The sequence below is a fragment of the Magnolia sinica genome, chromosome 19 (genome assembly GCF_029962835.1).
Source record: "Magnolia sinica isolate HGM2019 chromosome 19, MsV1, whole genome shotgun sequence".
Classification (NCBI taxonomy): Eukaryota; Viridiplantae; Streptophyta; class Magnoliopsida; order Magnoliales; family Magnoliaceae; genus Magnolia; species Magnolia sinica.
The window spans coordinates 11,315,130-11,334,842 of record NC_080591.1 but is presented as its reverse complement, the minus strand read 5'-3'; the positions used below and the strand labels follow the sequence as shown (position 1 = coordinate 11,334,842).

Sequence of the window (19,713 nt, the reverse complement as noted above, 5' to 3'; positions counted from 1 at the left end):
ATTTTCACATGCCATGTGGGACACACCATTGAGAATAGTGGAGATGAGACCTTAACAATAGGCTTGTGTATGGGACCACCATGGTGTGTATCTTTCATCAAATCTGTTCGTCAGTTTAATAAATATGTATCTGATGGATGGAGCGGATATCATATCTACAATATGTTGGGCCCACCATTTTGTTTGTATATGTATATGGGGTTGGGTGTTTTACGCGCTGCGTAAAACAGGTGTTGGAGTCAATTCCGGTCTGGCCATCCACCAGCAGCGTACAGTTCCTCCTGTCCAGACGAATGGGTCGGTGGGCCCATTGTGCTGGAGCGTAGCCCAAAAGGATGGCAACGGATGATACTTGCCGTCCAATTTGCTGACACCAAATGGACGGTTAAGACAAATATTATTCATGGCCCATAAATGGTTAAGACAGAATGGTAGGCTTTCAATGACCACTGTTTCTTGTGGTGTGGTCCAACTGAGATTTGTATCTTCTCCATTTTTAGGACAATGCCCTAAAATGAGCTGGAAAAACGGATGGACGGTGTGGATATACAACAGATACACTAAGGTAGGCCCCATGGTCAGGGACTGCCATGAAAGTGTACTATTTTAATTAACGGTGGCACAACCACACTGTAGCGTTCGCACTAACTATTGCGCAATCGCCTTACCTGAGGCTCTGCACCAAGGACGCGGATTGCGTCCTACCCCTATCCGACTCTAGCCCCGAACGGGCAGTTTTGTAGGCGGGCCCACTGTTTTGTATCCATTTATCCAAGCTGTTCATCCCTTTTCTTGTATCATTTTAAAAATAAACACAAAAATAAGGCAGATTCAATGCACAAATGGACTACATCAAGGATGACTCTTGCATCTAATGTTTTGTGCATTTAATACAACCAAGCTTATTATTATTTGGTGTGGTCCACTTGAGCATTGAATCTGCCTTATTTTTGTGTTCATGCTATTAGAAAAGAGATGGACGGCTTGGATAAATAAATACAACACGGTGGCCCACCCACAGAACTGCCGGTTCGGGGCTAGAGACAGGCGGGGGTAGGACGCAATCCGCGTCGCTGCACAAAATAGTTAGGTTTTCGGATCTGTGAAGTGGGGCCCACATATCGTTGATCCATGCCATTGATCCATTGCCTCACCAAAAGACTCTACAACAGTAATCATAACCTCTTGATCTTTTTTCTGGCCCTGCAATTTATGGCCACCAAAATGGATGGTTAGGATCATTTACAAAGTGCATTTGCCAGCTGTGAGAGTCCCCATGACTGTTATTGAGTCCCCTTTTCACGCTACATCCAACCATCTGATAGCACCGTTGAATATGATTATTTCACGATAATTATATTTGTGAGGTGATGGATGTACGGTTTTTCACCGTGGAACTGCCTCTTTAGAAGACAGCCTTGGGATTGCCTGTGCCTGGGACTGTGTGGGGCCCATGGAGATGTTCCTGACAAATCCACTCTGTCCAACTGTTTTAAAAGACCACAATAAGACAGGATTCTAAAAATCAAGCAGATCCAAAACTCATGTGGGCCATACCACATGAAACGGTGGTGATTGAACGCCTGGGGTGAAAGAAGTTTTGAACGAGGATAATGTTTGTTCCTATATTTTATCTAAGTGATAATAACCCTATGAATGGTTTGGATTTCATATAAACATCATGGTCATCTCCAAGAGGTTTCAACGGTGGATGTTTCTGTTCCCAGTGTTTAATTAGTGTAGCCCACCTGAGTTTTGGATCTGCTTAATTTTTATAATCCTATCTATTATGATCTTTCAAAACAGATGGACGGAGTGGATTTATCATGAACAGCTCTGTTAGCCCCACACAGCCCCAGGCACATGTATATATCTCTGAGCTAGGGTCACAGATTCTCATATCCAAATCTGTTTGAGAGTAGTTCCAAATTTAAGATATGCCCCACCCATAGCTGATTCATCATTTGGACGGTCTAGATTTTCATGTAACTTATACATGTTTACAATTCATGAAGTGCAATTCCATCAGGCATCACACACTACCACATACCCGACTCTCTCTCTCTCACATCTTCCGTGGAAACATGAAGGTGGTGCCTATGATTGATGTGGAGGAAGTGAATATGAGCATGAGATCCACCTTGTCCCTTGGATGTGCTACTCCATGCTCCTAAAAGTCAGACATTGTAAAATCATGCATAAGGCTTTTAAATTCATGATTGAGTTTAATATTCATATGTTACGTCCCAGTTTCAAATGGCCTAATTTTTAAAGGTCCCATGAACCCCAGAGAGCTGCCAAGAGCCTTTGGCCTTTCCAACCAGGTTTTTTACATGGGGTAGTAGGGTATATTACCTCACTGCTTTGTTTCTTCAACACAGGTCAGGTGGTCCTTTGTCACAAAGGGACCTTGACAATGTGAACTTTCCATGGTCCATGTACTCTACTGTATGAGATCTAGATTATCAGTTTTCTGCCATTGTATTCTAATTATTAGTTTTCTCAACGAAGTATGCACCTTAAAGCTCATTTTGATGCCTATAAATCTTTTAAGTGGTAAAATATTTTTAGGTATAAATCATTTACAATCTATTTTTATTTGGAATTTTACATTAGACTTTATGTGCATGTACCCCACAATAAAATGGAGTGGCTTAAAGAAAAAAAATCAACATTTGTTGGAGGTGGCTAGATCTTTACTCACTCATATACACGTTCTCAAACGCTTTTGGGGGCATGCCATTTTCACTGCTTGTCATCTCATCAATTGGATGCCTTTCGAAGTGTTATTATTATTTTTTTTTAAAATGTCTTTTTCTACCTAGCTTTCCCACTTGAAACATTTTCTTTTACTTGCTCATGTATTTGGATGCATTTACTTAATTTGTTCATTAGTTTGGACCTGACAATGACGAACTTGATACCAGAGGAGTAAAGTATGTATTTTTTGGAAACTCTTATATACAAGAAGGGTATATGTGTTTTGATCTCATTGCTTGCCATCTATATGTGAGTGCTAATGTCACATTCTTTGAAGACTTAGCATTCTACCCTTCTTGATTGTAGGGGGGAGCTGCCCTCCATGGTGTTTCATCTGTCGTCCATCGCACGATGGTTGATCTTTTTGGACCTACTGACTCTTTTATTATATAGTTTGAATTTGATAAAGAAGTTGCCCCTCTTGATTCAGGCACCATTCAATCCCCACCTTGTGGGTCAATCCTCTACTCAAGTTGATATGGATCTATCCATTGTGTTTCGAAAATATATTTGATCTTGTGCTCACCATCCTATCTCTCACTTCATTTCTTATCATCGCTTAAGCTTTTACTTTCATGCATCTACTTTGACTATGTGACATGCATATGTACCCTCAATTACCATGATGCCTCGGCGCATCATGGTTGGCATAAGGCTATGGAAGATGATAAGAATATTATGTATCAAACCTATATATGGGAGTTGGCCAATTTACCTGCTAAAAAAAGAGTCATAGGTTGTCAATTGATTTACACCATCAAGTATCCCCCAGATGGATCCATTAAGTGGTTAAAAGCCCGTCTAGTAGCCAAGGGATACACACAAACTCAATGTCTTGATTATGAGAGCACATTTTCTCCTTTGGCAAAATTCAACTTTGTTCGCATCTTGATTTCTATTACATTTACCAAGAACTAGCCTCTCTATCAGCTAGATGTTAAGAATGCATTCCTTCATGGCAACTTAGCTGAAGAAGTGTACATGGAGCAATGACCTGGTTTCATTGTTTAGGAGAAGACTATAAAAATATGTAAACTTTGGAAAGTGATATATGGCTTAAAATAGCCTTTAAGGGCATAGTTTGACAAGTTTAATAAGGTGTTACCAACTTATGGTTTCTATAGAAGGAAAGTTGATCACTCAATCTTCATGAAGTACAATGATAAGGGTATGAGAGCATTAGTCGTGTATGTTGGTGATATTGTTATTACAGGGAGCGATCGGCATCTTAAGCTTAATAAACATTTTCATAAAAAAGGATATGGGATTGCTTCACTATTTCTTGGGTACTGAGGTCGTTGGATTAAAGTTGGGGATTAATCTTTTCCAAATAAAGTATGTTCTTGATTATTTTTGAAGGAGACCAACATGCTTGGGTGTAGACTAGTCGATACACCTATGGAGATTAATGAGAAGTTATTCGATGACCAAGAGAATTGTTTGATGACTCCGATAGATATACAATGATGGTTGTCAAGTTAATATATCATACATTACTCGACTAGATATTGCGGTCATCGTCAGCATTGTGAGTAAATACATGTATTAACTGAGAGTTCTACATTGTGAGGCAGTTATCAAGATTCTTAGATATATGAAGAAAGCACCTAGACAGGGCATCTTATATTGGGCCAATAATCATCTTTAGATAGAGGCATTTGCTGATACTAACTGGGTAGGTTTCAAAATAGATATGGGATCCACCTCCGAATATTATACTTTTGCTAGAAGAAATTTGATCCCATTAAAGAATAAGAAGTATAATGTGGTGACTCGTTCCAGCCCACAAGCAAAATATAAATCCATGGTTCATGCAGTTTGTGAGTTTTTATGGCTCAAATCCCTATAACAGGAGCTGCAATTGTTTTAGAGTGATCCTATGGTGCTTTATTGTAATAATCAAGTAGTACACCACATTATAAATAATCCAGTCTTTCTTAACAGGACTAAGCATATAGAAGTTGATTATCATTTCATTCGCAAGAAGATCACTTCCAAAGAGATTACCACAACCTATATTTAGTTTAAATTATGGGTTGCATGTATCCTCACAAAGGCGTTACCATATGCACAATTTTCTTTACTATGTTTCAAGCTAGGCTTACAAAAATCGATACTCTAGCTTGAGGAGTGTTAAAGTGGGAACATTGTATTTTAAGTAGTCTCATGAACTATCATATGTTTCTTTTTCGATAATATAAATTGGAGAGAGGGATGCGTTGTGCCCTAATCTCAATTAGCCTTAAACAATAATGTTGTAGTTAATTTATAGGTAAATCATTTACAGCTTGTCTTAATTGAGTTTTTGCCGTATTTTATTTACTAGTGTAAATTATTTATAGCCTGTCTTGATTGGCTTTATGTCGTAGTCTATTTATATGTAAATACTTGTTTGTGTTTGGATGGTGTATAAATTATTTTAAGCAATTTTATTTATACATAAAAGTTTAAAATTATAGTAATCAAGTTGGTAATGATTTGCAGGTAAATAAAATTACAACTTTTCAAAGGAATTTCATTTACAACAAAAATTTAAAAATAATTTATAGACAATTTTCAGCATTCGAACACTATTTGTAAATCATTTACCTGTATTTCATTTATAACTACTTTAATTTATAGGCTAATAGATCAAGTTAGATGAATGGATTAGATGATATATTAATGCAGCGAAGGGTGTGATGAGAAAGATCACCGTCTACCTTGAGTGTGTAAAATCGTGAATCCACAAGGTTATTCTTGAATCCACTAGGAAAATAGGAAATTCGAAATTTTATTAATCAATCATGCTCATACTTTTCAAGAAAAACAAAACCCTAATTAAGAGACTTAATTCGGCTAAACTAAAATTTACTCAAAATAGTAAAATTTACTAAAATAGAATGTCCTAGTTTAATCTTACCAGATGATTCCTCACATGATTAGAAGCAAATCCCAAAAAGACCGCATATACTAAAACTCTAAGATTAATGAGATATGTTCACACTAAAATTTACAAAAAATAGTTAGTTTTATTTTCTAAAACTACGATTTTGAATAAGAAGGAAACGTCTTCTTGCGAAATGAATCAATATGACCTACTTATAAGGGTTGGTTGACCCCGGATGACATGTTATAGTTAAAATTCATAGGTCACGCATCCCGTAATGATACCTAGATCAAAAGTTATGGTCGATTAATGGTTCGCATTTTGAATGTCAAGTTCTCCATATTTAGAATAAATTTATTCGTTCCGAACATTGCTGGGGCCCAGTTACATCATGCCCTATATAGGACTATGGCTCACATATGACAAACTACATCTACTTCTGTTTGAGCTTCTTTCGGTTTAGTTGTACCAAGAATAAGGTTTGCAATATACTCTACATCACATATACACACTATGCTAGACCCCATACACAACTAATGGTGGGCATCCTCGTCCCAATTGCTCCATATGGTGCTATCTGATTAGATTGGCCCAAATCATACCCATGAGATTTAAATGTTTTTTTTAAAAAAAAAAAAAAAACACTCAAGGTAATGGTGGAATCAAACTAAGATGTATCATATAAATAACCTAAGCTAATATATGATTTTATCTTGTCAATTGGTGGACATTCATTCAATCAAGGGTTAACAAAAAAACTATTAAGTTCTATAATTTTCACAAACACATATCCACTAATCGAAAGTTATAACTTCTTAATGGATCATATATATATATATATTGTGATGACCCACTCATTCATATGGTCCTTTTGAGTCAATACACAGTACCGACACTAGCATCTCATGTATGTGTTGTATATCCATGCCATTCATCAGTTTTTCAGCTAATTTTAGGGCATGTTCTAAAAAAAAAAAAAAAAAAGCAAATCCAAATTCGAGTAGACCATATTATGGAAACAGTGGTCATTCAACGTCTACAGTTAAAATATTCCTAGGGCCCACCACAACATTTATTTTATTTTCCATTCAACTTGTTAACAACGTCACAACTTATTCATAAGGAAACAGTGGTCATTCAACGTCTACAGTTAAAATATTCCTAGGGCCCACCACAACATTTATTTTATTTTCCATTCAACTTGTTAACAACGTCACAACTTATTCATAAGGTGACTCACACTTGTTTGAATGGAAAATGCAAATATCAGCTTTATCAAGACTTCTGTACCCCCAAGAAGTTTTTAAAGGTGCACATTTAGTCCGTACTGTGTGGTCCACTTGAGATATGAATCTACTTCATTTTTAGGGTCACGACTAATAATAAGCTGTAAAAACTGAAGGACAGAGTCGATACAACGTGAGCCCCACGGTCAGGGCCTCACCCACCAAGCTATGAGGCTATGACCTCGGCCTCACCCCCCTCCACTCCCATAAAGGAGAGGATTAGTCAACACCGATTTTCTCGCTTCAAAAGGAAAGAGGCTACGGGAAAGTTGCAAGGGCATGGAAAAACAATTTATCCTACAGATGATCTCAACCGTTGGATGAAAATTATTTCGAAACAAAACCTTGTGGTGCGGCCTGAGGGCGTGTCATATGGTGGGGCCTGCACCGTTTCCATTTCTCTGTGTATTACCTCAATCACGTGAAATTGATGCTCCTGCGGTGCACCAGTTTTTTCTTGTTTCGAAGATCCAAGGACTTCAACTCTCTTTAACCAGCGACTCCTTTCCATCTCAGCATTTCACATGCCTTTCACCGCTCTCAGGGGCAGTTTTGTCATTTCACGCAGGCATATTCCCAAAAACAGTCCCTTCGTACTCGGATGCTGAGGGCGCTTGATACGCAGGGAGAAATTGTAAATTGGTTATTATGAACACAAATAGAACCTGACAGACTACGGGAGCCATCGTAGCCTCCGATTGGTGGACATTTGTTGTCGGAGATTTTCATCTAACACTTTTTTGTTGCTGGATATTTTTGGAGGCGGCGCCCGTCCTATTTCCTCCAGACAGGCTGAGATTTTGAGGGGCCACCGTGATCAATGGGTTTTATCCGCACCGTCCATGCAATTTTTCTTATCATTTTAGGGTATAGGCCCAAAATTAAGCTTTTAGGATATAAGCCCAAAATTAGAGAGATGATTAAATGACTACCGTTGAAAACTCCTCAGGGGTTTTGGATAATGCTGATATATTTGTGTTTTCCCTAAATCCTTTCACCTCGCGACCAGGGGTTTTTTTTTTTTGGCCACCCTTACCGTGGGTCGATACCGGGAACCGAAGGGGTCTTTGGCGCATGGCATTGGGAAGGATCAGGTGAGATGAGATTAAAAAAAATATAATTATTATATACGGTACCCTGTCACCATGGGATAAACTTAATTCCATGCTATGATAATTCAGTGGTACATTGAATGGATATGCTCACCATCATTTGAAAATATTAAGAATAACACGTGTTATATCCATATTGTTCATCTGTTTTGTGACCTCATTTTATGGCATGGGCCTAAAAATTAGATAGATTCCAAACTTATGTGACCCCAAAGAAGTATTCAACGGTGAGTATTCAATCCTCACTGCTTTCTATGGTGGGGTCTACTTGAGCTTTAGATGTACCTGATTTTTTGGCCCATGCTCTAAAATAATCTCAAAAAGTCAATGGACGGTATGGACATATCCCACACATCATGGTGGGACCTATGCAACTTACTAACATTGAGTGGAATGGGCAAGGACTAATGCAGTTCCTTCTGATCTAATTCTAAGCTTTTCCATTCTTCTCATCTAATCTCATCTAATACGGGACTAAATGCAATTCCATTCTACCTAATCTCATCTAATATCATGCGTAAATGAGATATTTTAACTCAGTCTACCAGTTGAGCTATGACCTAGTTGTGACCTTGTAAGTAGGTTGAATGGCTAATAAACATCAGCACCAAAGTGGCCGCAGGAAGGTTTTAAAGTGGGGCGTCATTATCAATGTTACTTTATGTGGAGTGGTCCACCCAAGCTTTGTATCTGCCTCATTTTTTAAAACTTCTATGGTAAAATGTTATGTTTGCCTCATTTTTTGAACTTTTATAGTAAAATGATGGTGTGGATAAAATGTATCACAGTGGCCCTTCAGGGCTTGTTTGGCAGGACCGATCTCACGGTATTAGGAGGGATGGGATCGCGATATCCAAGGATATGTATGACAAGCCAAATAGACCTAGTGAACTTGTCCCAAATATAAGCAATCCCATGGATCTTAAAACAATCCAATGACATCACCATCATTACCTTAAAATTGATCTCATCCCTTGGTTGGACGATTGGAACTTAAAATCCTGAAATATGCCAAGCATACCAAATAAACCCAGTGAACTTGCCCTGGGATATAGCAATCCCATAATCTTTTTTCAATCTATCGTTACCTTAAAATCCATCCCATCCCTCCTAATCCCATGGGATTCGCCTGGCCAAACAGGCCCTCACAGCCCCAGTCTGTCCCGAGCTCGGTACTGGTAGGGTAGTACGTAATCCGCCTCCGATGTTTTCATCTGAACCGTTCATGGATGTGCATCCATTGGATATTCACTGATCAAATAATTGTATGTTTGGCTGATGATACATCTAAACTGGGGCCCACAATTTAGACAGTTTAATTTGAATTATATTCTTAATACGCAATTTATGAGTAATTTAGCGTGCGTATCATGGACCACACTCTGCCAGAGTATCAAACAGTTATTCTTTACTTCCTACAATTAATGGCCTTTATGATCTAATTCCCATTTTATCCCTTCTCATCTCAGTAATTGCAACGAGAGCAGAGTCGTGTCATGGCCATGGCTACTCGCGGGAGCAGACGTTCTTCATACACGTGCCACGTCTACAAAACTGTAAAGATCGGGGCCGTTCATCATGCAGGAAAAATACTCATCCTAATTGAGAGAAAATGGATGGTTATTTTTTACTCAATAAAACGTATGATAACAGGTGGACGGTTAAAAAAATTCAGACCAAATAAACATGAAATGTAAATATGTGAAGTATATGACAAATGAATGGGCCCGACTACTAACTCTACGAATCTTCTCCGTAGATCGTACCTGATGAAAGGTCCCGATCTTAAACACGTGAGTTAATTTTACTGAGGTGACGCGAGGAAAACCGTTAATCTCACGCTAGGGTAGCGTAAGACTTACTTCTTTTGAAACGGAGAATTGCTAGTCTCGAGAAAAAACTAAAAAGACGAAGCTAATTTTATCCGTCGCGTTGAATAAGATATGTTGCAATCATCTACTAGCTGAAACTTCGCAGGCGGGGATTTAGATTTGAACGGTCCATTCTAATTTCCCATTTTCACAGACAACGTTCGTCTGAAAAAGAACCCAATTAGGTGATCCAAGATTCATTTCCAACCGTAAATTTTATTATTCAAACAATACGCAATGGGAATCGTCCATTAGATGGTACTTTAAATCAGAAGCAATCTATAAAGACAATACACTATACGAACAGTACTGATCAACCTTTCACTTCGGTACCTATCATCCATACGGAGACGAACGTATTTTACTAATCCAACGCGCTATACAAAACACCTCCTCATAAAAGCCCCTAGACCCTCCCCCTCCAGGTTCTTCAGATATCTCTCTTGCTTTGCTTTCTCCAAACCAAACAATCCAAAACAATGGAGAAGAAGAAGAAACTCTCGCTTCTTCCTTTCTCTCCATTTCTCCATTTCCTTCTCATCCTGGCCGCCCACCACTCCCTCATCGATGCTTCCACGAATCCCGACGCGGAATCCCTCCTCGCCTTCAAAGCCGGGTCCGACGCCTCCAACAAGCTCTCCTCCTGGAACGGGACTGCCGATCCGTGCGTCTCCTGGTACGGCGTCTCGTGCTACCAGAACCGTGTATCGCGTCTGGTCCTCGAGGGGCTTGACCTTAACGGCACCGTCCAGCCGTTAACGGCGTTAAGCGGGCTCCGTGTCCTCAGCCTCAAGAAGAACCAGTTCTCCGGACCCATCCCCGACCTCTCCAACCTAACGGCGTTAAAGCTCCTCTTCCTCTCCTACAACGATTTCTCAGGCGATTTCCCGATGTCCGTACTGTCTCTCGTCCGCCTTTACAGGCTCGATCTCTCCCACAACAACCTGTCCGGTCAGATTCCGGCGAACATCAACCTTCTGTCCCACATCCTCACACTCCGGCTTGAGGAGAACCGGTTCACCGGCTCGATTTCCGGTTTAAACCTCCCGAACCTCCAAGACTTCAATGTCTCGGGAAACCGGCTTACCGGCTCCATCCCTAAATCCCTATCTGGTTTTCCGGAAACTGTCTTTGGTAGAAACTCGGTTTTGTGCGGTCCTCCGCTACCCCCCTGCCGGACCGTCGTCAGCGACCCGAGCCGGCCGGATAACGGCGTTAAGACGCCGCCAAGTCCGTTATACGGAGCCTCCCCGACGGTCGTTTCCTCCACCCCGAGCTCAAAGCCCGAGGTAACGACAGCAGCGCCGGGGACCCACCGGGTCGGGGGCGGCAAGATGAGTCGACTCGCCCTGATCGCCATCGTTGTGGGCGATCTGTTCGTGCTCGTGCTGGTCTCCGGCCTCCTCTTCTGCTGCTTCTGGAAGGGTTTCAGGAAGCCGAGGAGCGGCGGGAAGGGGTCGTCGAGGATTCTAGAAGGGGAGAAGATCGTGTACTCCTCGAGCCCGTACCCGCCATCGCAGGGCGGTTTTGAGAGGGGGAAGATGATTTTTTTCGACGTGTCGAAGCGGTTTGAGCTGGAGGATCTTCTCAGGGCGTCGGCCGAGATGCTTGGGAAAGGCGGTTTTGGGACGGCTTACAAGGCGATTTTAGAGGACGGCAATGTGGTGGCGGTGAAGAGGCTGAAGGAGGTGGCGTTGTGCGGGAAGAGGGAGTTCGAGCAGCAGATGGAGCTTTTGGGGAGGCTGAAGCACCCGAACATCGTAGGACTGAAGGCTTTTTACTATGCTCGGGACGAGAAGCTGCTGGTGTACGAGTATATGCCGAACGGGAGTTTGTTCTCTCTGCTGCACGGTACGTATGGGCGGGTGTGTGGTAGCTTGAGAGGAGTGGTATACAATGCTTTGGCCCATGGCCCATGGTTCGATGATCCAAGCCGTTAATATGATTGTCCTAGGTTGGAAAATCATATTAAGGGAGTATTCGGCCTTTTTTTGGTACATGGGCCATCTACAGTGGGTCCAATCAAATTAAGGGTTTGGATCACGGAACCATTGGTCACAGATTGTATGAATTGAAAACTAGATATTACTGCAGTACTTGTCGAGCCCATGGGCTCATGGTTCGGTGATCCGAGCCGTTAATATGATTGCCCTAGGTTGGAAGATCCTAGATGTGGAGTCTGGGTCCTTTTTTCGGTGCGTGCGCCTTGGGTAGTGTGGGTTGACTCAAATTAACGGCTTGGATCACGGATCTATTGGTCACCGCTTGTAGAAATTGAAAACTAGACAGCGCTGCAGGAATCATAGGACCCGAGCATTGTACATTTTCTCAGGCGCGAAAATGCTGCGGAAATCGTGGTTTTTTTGGTCGGGAAGCGGTTTTCCGCCGTAGCAAAACCGCTTCTTAGATCCCAGGTTGGGATCGGGAAACCAGGGTTTGGATATGGTGGTTTTGTCAGAGGAGTTTCTACTTGGAAATAATATTTGCACCAGCTCAAATGATAGCTACACCCATCTTTCTCTACTTTTGGTATTGAATATTTTCATATTTGGACTGTTGCGCCGCGAAAGGTCGAAAGAAATGGTGCGTCTTTCCTTGAGGTTGGTGCAAGTAAGACAGCAACTAATGCGTATAAAGCTTGATACTCGGTCTGCGTATGACATTTGATGCGCAGGCACTCGGAATTGTACACTTGGCACACCATTTACACAAGTCAGACCGAATAAATTGTGGAACCCACTGTCGTAGATAACTACCCAACATCAGACTGGTCGAATAATCGTAACCTCTTATTGGTAGACAGTTGTTTGTGGAAGTAGGAACGTTCATGTTTTTCATGTTAACCGTCCAATAAATGTCCACCAACTCGACAGTTAATGATACACTGAAACTGTAGCCATAATACTGACGATTTAATGTGAAATATTTAAATGCTAAGTATGCGATTTCCAAGTGCCTGTGTATCATCCATCACACTGCCCGAGTATCAAAGCATTTTTTTTTTCCTTTAGACAGGTGGTGTCGCGTCCTGATAAAAGGTCAGATTTGGTCGTATGCCGGACCGTCGTTATCTAATGCTCTCGATTCCGTTGGAATGGGTCCTGTCGTTCTGGCCGGAGCGCCTCCATTCGTGCGAGTAGGATATTAATCCCACCCGTGAGTTGGGAGTGCTCTCCGTGCATAAGTGTGTAGTGTGAGAGCTGGGCCATCGATCTTGCAGAGCCAAACCACGCAAATGACCTGATCATAATTTAGAGGGGCAGATGGGACAACTGTAAAAAAATGGACGGTTAGATTGACTTACATTCCTTGAGCATAGGTGGGGCGCTCGAGCATAATTATCCTGAATTCTAGCAAACATCTGTTGGCTAGGGGACGGTGCTCTGGGGGCCCCACCATGATGTATGTACTTTATCTATGCTGTCCATCCATTTTCTCAGCTCATTTCAGGACCTGGGCCCAAAAAATGAGGGAGATCCAAGTCTCGGGTGGACCACACCACATGAAAACAGTGGTGAATGAATAGCCCACTATTAAAAACTAGGGCCCACTGTGATGTTGATCTGCCATCCAACTTGTTGAAGGAGAAAGCATAAACATCAGCTGGAACCGAGACTTTTGTGGCACCCAAGAAGTCTTTAATGGTGGGAGCGTTGTGGTCCACTGGAGATATGGATCTGCCACAATTTTGGGCTCTTGCCCCAGAATGAGCTGGCAAAATGGATGGACGGCGTGGATAGAATACACACATTATGGTGGTGTCCACATCAGTTTGCAATCCGCTCGGTACTTTTAGCCTTAGGATCAGGTTCATCTTTTGATGATCCAGACCGTTTATCCTGTGAGGATTGACCGAAAATCTAATTAAAATAACTTAGATTAGAATATTTCAATTCCTTGAATGCTCGACTCTTTTTGTTTGCATATGTGGAAAACCCTGATTTTTTGCCAGGGCTACATAGCGGTCCAAAATCGGACTGTTTTGGGCCGACACAACTTTATCATTTTGCGGGATGTCATACGTAATTACGTATCAAGGGGTAAATACATACACTTCGCAAAATTCTAGGAAAAATTGGAAAAGTGGGATTAGATGCCACATGGCATACACTCATCGGTGATTTTTAGTTCAACTGGCTCTAAAGCGTCATTTGCAGAAATCCACAACGTTCAAAACGTTGACCCAATCCCTGATAGAGCATAACCCAAAAATTTCGACGAGCGGGTGATATTAATGGGTTGATTTTCACATGGAGTTTGGACCATTTACAATGTTATTCATTAGCTATCCATTTATAGCCATGGATGGCTATGATCACTTGATAAGTGTGATTTTTGGAGACATGCTGCGTTCAAAAGATATGCCCAAAGTTGAACGGTTCTGAATATACCACACGTGAGAAGATTAGTCGTGTTGAACTCAGATCCGTACGAAAGGTTGGGCCCACCAGTAAGATAGCCTAGCATAAAAATCAGGTTGGTCCTCTCATCACGAGGGCCTCATGTGTACATTGTATCAGACCATAGACAGGTTTGATGCGAGCCGTATATCGTTTTGTGCAATTTGGTCAGGATGAATCGTGGCTTTTGTGCGGTTAGGATATCCTACACATGACACGTCCCCACCTGTGTTAGGGTGCGGACGCAGTGCATCGGATCATATCATCCATTCTCTCATTTACACCCACGGACAGCAAAAATGGATCTCCATTGTCCACCGTTGATTCTCGTGCTACCTGTTAGATAGGATGTGATTCTCATCCTTTATGAAAGCTGACTAGTGATAAAAAAAAAAGAACGGGATGTCGGGTTTGGTGGTCCCACTGACTACTGATTTTAGGTGGTCCCCTCTGTTCTCAGTGGCAGAATCTAACTAGACCCGTCATTCGTCCCTCTCTCCGATAAAGAGTACCGTGCTTTTTAATGAAATTGAAACTGCCCAGCTTCCTTTCCATCTTTTTAAGTTTTTGAAATTGAAAACCCTAAGATGAAGGGCACCCTAGTAAGAAAAAGCGACATAGGTGCCATCCGTCCTCGTGGATGCTCAGATACTGTGCACTTGGTATATAGGTTCCATAATCTGAACCGTCCAAATCGCAGGACCAACAATGGATGCGTCACAGCCGGAAAGCTGGTTTATTAGATGGTCTTAGTGTCCGGTTGATGGGTATTTGTTGGGACCATCTGTCTAGCTGCAACAATGTGACGGTTGGGATCGTATAAAAAACATATATTACAGTTGGGCCCCACAGTGCCCCTGACAGGACCGTCCGTCTCTAGCAAGGTCCTGGTGGGGGTAGTACCCAGTCCGACTCCATTCAATGGGGGCATTTGGTTTTTACTACTGATCAACAATGGGCCCAGCATTTGGACGGCTCCTATCAATGCACACTCATGCAGCAGATGCATGCATGACTGTGGGCAGTCAGCTCCAAAATAAGTTGCTGTTTCTGAAATGCGAAGAGGCTGTTCACTTTTCCGGTTTTAGCCCTCAAACAAGCATTTTTCTATTCCCGGCTGTCTCCACGCTCCAGGCTGTTTGCTTGAGCTATGTCGCCATCCAGGATTCCCTCGGTAACTTGCAGCAGTGTCATTTTCGTATTTTTAAAATCAGAGGGGAATTTCTTTGTTTCTGGTATCCATATCCAGTGGCATTTTCGTAATTTCGTTATTGGTAATTTCTCGTGAATTCCTCTTTGCAGGCAACAGAGGTCCTGGCCGGACTCCGTTGGATTGGACCACCAGGATGAAGATTGCAGCTGGTGCGGCCCGTGGGGTCGCCTTCATCCACAATGCCTGCCGTGCGCCCAAGCTCTCCCACGGCAACATCAAATCCACCAATGTCCTCCTTGACAAGGCCGGCAATGCACGCGTCTCCGACTTCGGACTCTCTGCCTTCTCTGCCATGGTGCCAAAATCCAACGGTTACCGTGCACCAGAAATATCTGATGGCCGGAAGTTCTCTCAGAAGGCTGATGTGTATGCCTTCGGCGTGCTGCTGCTTGAGCTGCTGACAGGCAAGTGCCCGTCCTCGCCGGACAACACTAGCGGCGGTACCATTTTGGACCTTCCAAGGTGGGTCCAGTCGGTGGTGAGGGAGGAATGGACGGCGGAGGTGTTTGATCTGGAGCTCATGAGGTACAAGGACATTGAGGAAGAGATGGTAGGGATGCTGCAGATTGGGATGGCGTGCACTTCGTTGGCGCCGGATCAACGGCCCAGGATGGGCCAAGTAGTGAAGATGATTGAAGAGATACGTGGGGGTGGAGGGGACCTGTCCCCATCCCATGATTCGTTCGACTCGGTGTCTGACTCGCCGTCCGTGTCGGAAGATGCCGGTGGGGTGAGCCAGTGATGGTGTGGAACTTCAGTGCCACCTGATCAACGGCGCAGGATGTGCCACGTGGTGAGTGAAGAGATCAGCGGCTGGGTCCGTGACTCGTTTGACTCGGTGTCCGACTCGCCACCTGGGTTAGAAGAAACTGGTGGTGGTTGTCAGTGATCAAAAATGGAAGAGAAGGTGAGATTTTCTATTTAAAATGGTTAACTTTGGAAGTGAGGGTGTAAAGATTTGTTAGGAAAGGTGTGTTTGGTTGATGTTGGTGTGCCATGGAAAGCTTTGAGGTGAAGATTTTATACATATCTCGATGTCCAAACGCATTTTGTCTTGATATCTGGATAATTGATGCCCTTCATCCGTACTCTCATTCGATTCCTGCACTGATCTTTTCTAGGAGTTATATTTGATACTCTGGCAGAGTGTGATGCTCCGTAGGCATGCATCCGTCTGCACATGACCGGATCCAATTTATATACTAATGTCTATATACTAATGTCTATACTGCACATGATCGATGTTGGACAAGTTAAACTCATAAAAGAAACGGGCTGGAGAGATGGTTAAAATTGTTTAGAGATATAGATATTCGTGTAGTTTGACAAAATGTTTATTCCATTGGTAGTTATGAATTGTTCTTTCTACAACAAAAAAAAAGAAAAGAAATATAAGTGAACAACAATCTAATTTTCTTTTTCACTGAAACAAATAAATAAATAAATAAAAATATAAGACTTAACCTTATCTCTTGGCTGGTTTAATTTTTTAAATCTTCAATAAATATGCAATTATTATGGTATTTTTATGTTGAAAATCAGTCTAAAAAGATTGATTTAAATTTGTGGGCCCCACCTGGATATATGTGACATATCCTTGCCATCCATTCTTTTTACCCTGACGCTTTGAAGTATTAGCTGAAAAATAAGGTAAATCAAACATTTAGGTGGCCCACACCAAAGGAAACAGTGGCCCGAGGTTTACTTTATCTTTGGAACTACCTCATTTTTTGGTTCATGCCTTAAATTCAGCCGTCATAATTGATAAAATATGTGAATAAGTCACATACGTCATGGTGGGCTACACATATTTTGCACTTCACGAGTTTCGGTGTTGAAAAAGTATGGCATGCCAAGTCAAGTATGGGCAACCATGCAGCAATTATTTAAATAAATAATCATTACTCATTTACAAGGTAATTATTAGTTATTTAGAAAATTAAAGTGGACTTTAGTGTACAAGATCTTGGGAAGAAATATTTCAAAAGATGAATGCATGAATACGTTTTAATTTCTACATATAGGGGAAGGAGAAATTGATTTAGGGCGTGTTTGGACGGGCAGCGTGCATTGGAGTAGCCCGTATTAGGTTGGATTGGGTACTCCAATCCTACAGCATTAGAGCAGCAGTCTGTTTGGACGGGCGGTGGATTCAAGCCTCGAGAGAAAATCCCCTGGATTGCGAGGGATTCGTCGCTGGATTCGAAGGGTTATCGCCCGTACGGCGCAATCCCGCGGGATTCGACGCTGGACAGAGGTTTTTTCTCCCCGCCTTTCTCCTTCTCGATGTCCATCGTACAGCTGAAATCCGGATGGGTTTCAAGTGCTGGGATTTGGCGGGAGGGTCAGGAGGAAATACACCTCTTCAGATCGGCAACAGGCGGGAGTTCAACGGCCTTCCATTGTTGTTGATGACCAGAGATGCAGCAGTGTTTCGGCGGCTGGTAGATGCAGTGTATTGGCGATGGTGATAGGTTTGAATGACGGTAATGGTGGACGCACAAGGGTCTTGATTTGGGAATTTGGTTTTTTTCACATAGGGACAAGGTCTGTAATGGTGCAGATGCAATGGGAAAGGGTTGGTTTGCCGAAGACGGGAGTTTGGACGGATATGTTGCTGAGGGAGAGATGTTGCTGAGGGAGAGGGACAGAGACACATGACCCAGGGCAGAGAGATATCTTTCTGCTCGGGGCTGTATGGGGTCCACTGAGATGACCGCGACGAATCTACTCCGTCCATCTATTTTTAAAGACAACAATAGGTCAGGAGTCCGAAAATCAGGAAGATCTAAAACTTAGGTCGGACACACCAACAAAACAGTGAGAATAATAACGTCCGCCGTTAAAACCTTCTATGAGCCCACAGGTTTTAAAACGGTTTAATGTGTTTCTTCCTTTCCGTTCATACATTTTTACCGATCATTTTATGCCCCAGATGAATGGAAAAAACAAAAATGAGCTTGATACAAAACTATTATGGCCTGAAATTGTATTTTAATTGTCGACACTCATTGAAAACTGTTTCCTGTAATGTGGTCCATTTAACATTGGGACATAAGAATATTTTTTTTCTCCAATCTTAAAATGATATGTTAAATTAGATGGACGGCATGGATGAGACATATACATCATGGTGGGTCCCACAGAGCAGCGACCACCAGCCAAAGGCCGCTATCAGGGGAGTACCCAATCCGTTTTCCTGACATCGTACCGCTGTAGTAGAAGCGCTTGGATGGCAAGCAATCCTACGCCAGTCCAAACACGCCCTCACTCAACCCACTTCCATCCAGGCCACCCGTCTAAACACGCCATGGCTGGGACGCTGGATACAACAATCCAGTGGGATTGCATGCAATCCACTGACACCTCATCGGAAGGAGTGCAATCCACCCTAATACAACTCAATCCCATCCAACGTGCCCGTCCAAACACGCCCTTAAGTTGAGCCAATAACCTTGCCAATGCATATATATTTAAAAAACCAAGGACTTTAAGGGTATGTTTGTTTTTCCTATTTAACATTTTAAATGGTAGTAAATAGGTAATTATAACCTATTTCTATTGTTACGAAGAAATGGAATACAAAGGGTAATTACCCATCAATATTTGGAAATTACTTTTTGAAAAAATGGATGGGAATGACTGAGTGAAATTTGTGGATCTCACTATGATGTATGTGATCAATCCACGCCGTGTATCTATTTTATCAAATTATTTTAGGGTTTGCGCCAAAAAAATAGGTAGATTATAAGCTCAAGTGGACCACCGTGACAAACAAGGAGATATTGACATCCATCGTTAAAATGTGAAGCCATCCGTGGGTCCCACATTGATTTGTTTCTATGATTCAACTTGTTCATATGATCACACAGACACGGATGAAGGGAAAACACAAATATCTACTAGATACAAAACTCCTATGGCCCACAAGAAGTTTTCAATGGTGTGTGTTTAATCCCCATGTTTCTTGTGTTGTGATCCGCTTACACTTTGGATTTTCCTCGATTTTCGGTTTATGCCTTAAAACGAGCTATTACAATGAATGGACGGCTTGGATCAGACACATATATCATGGCAAGCTTGATAAATTTTGAAAATTTTTCTTGATATTAGTGTCAAGTCAAATCAAATGTCACTATGTATGGGCGGTTACTGTGTATTTCTTATGGGAAATAATAATTATTTATTTACTTTTATTTCCA

General features: G+C 42.0%; 1 protein-coding gene across 1 annotated transcript; it reads left to right on the top strand.

Moving 5' to 3' along the window:
* The first annotated feature begins 10,321 nt into the window (after positions 1 to 10,321).
* On the top strand, positions 10,322 to 16,611 carry LOC131234317 (probable leucine-rich repeat receptor-like protein kinase At1g68400). Its single transcript, XM_058231103.1, has 2 exons — positions 10,322 to 11,749; positions 15,601 to 16,611. Exons 1-2 carry the CDS (start codon positions 10,378 to 10,380, stop codon positions 16,251 to 16,253), a joined length of 2,025 nt encoding a protein of 674 aa, XP_058087086.1. The 5' UTR covers positions 10,322 to 10,377; the 3' UTR covers positions 16,254 to 16,611.
* Positions 16,612 to 19,713: the final 3,102 nt, after the last annotated feature.

Excerpts from the sequence above, each read along its gene's own strand:
- LOC131234317 (XM_058231103.1), top strand. The coding sequence starts at position 10,378 with ATGGAGAAGAAGAAGAAACTCTCGCTTCTTCCTTTCTCTCCATTTCTC. Across the intron at positions 11,750-15,600 it reads TTTGTTCTCTCTGCTGCACG|GCAACAGAGGTCCTGGCCGG; the intron begins GTACGTATGGGC and ends TCCTCTTTGCAG.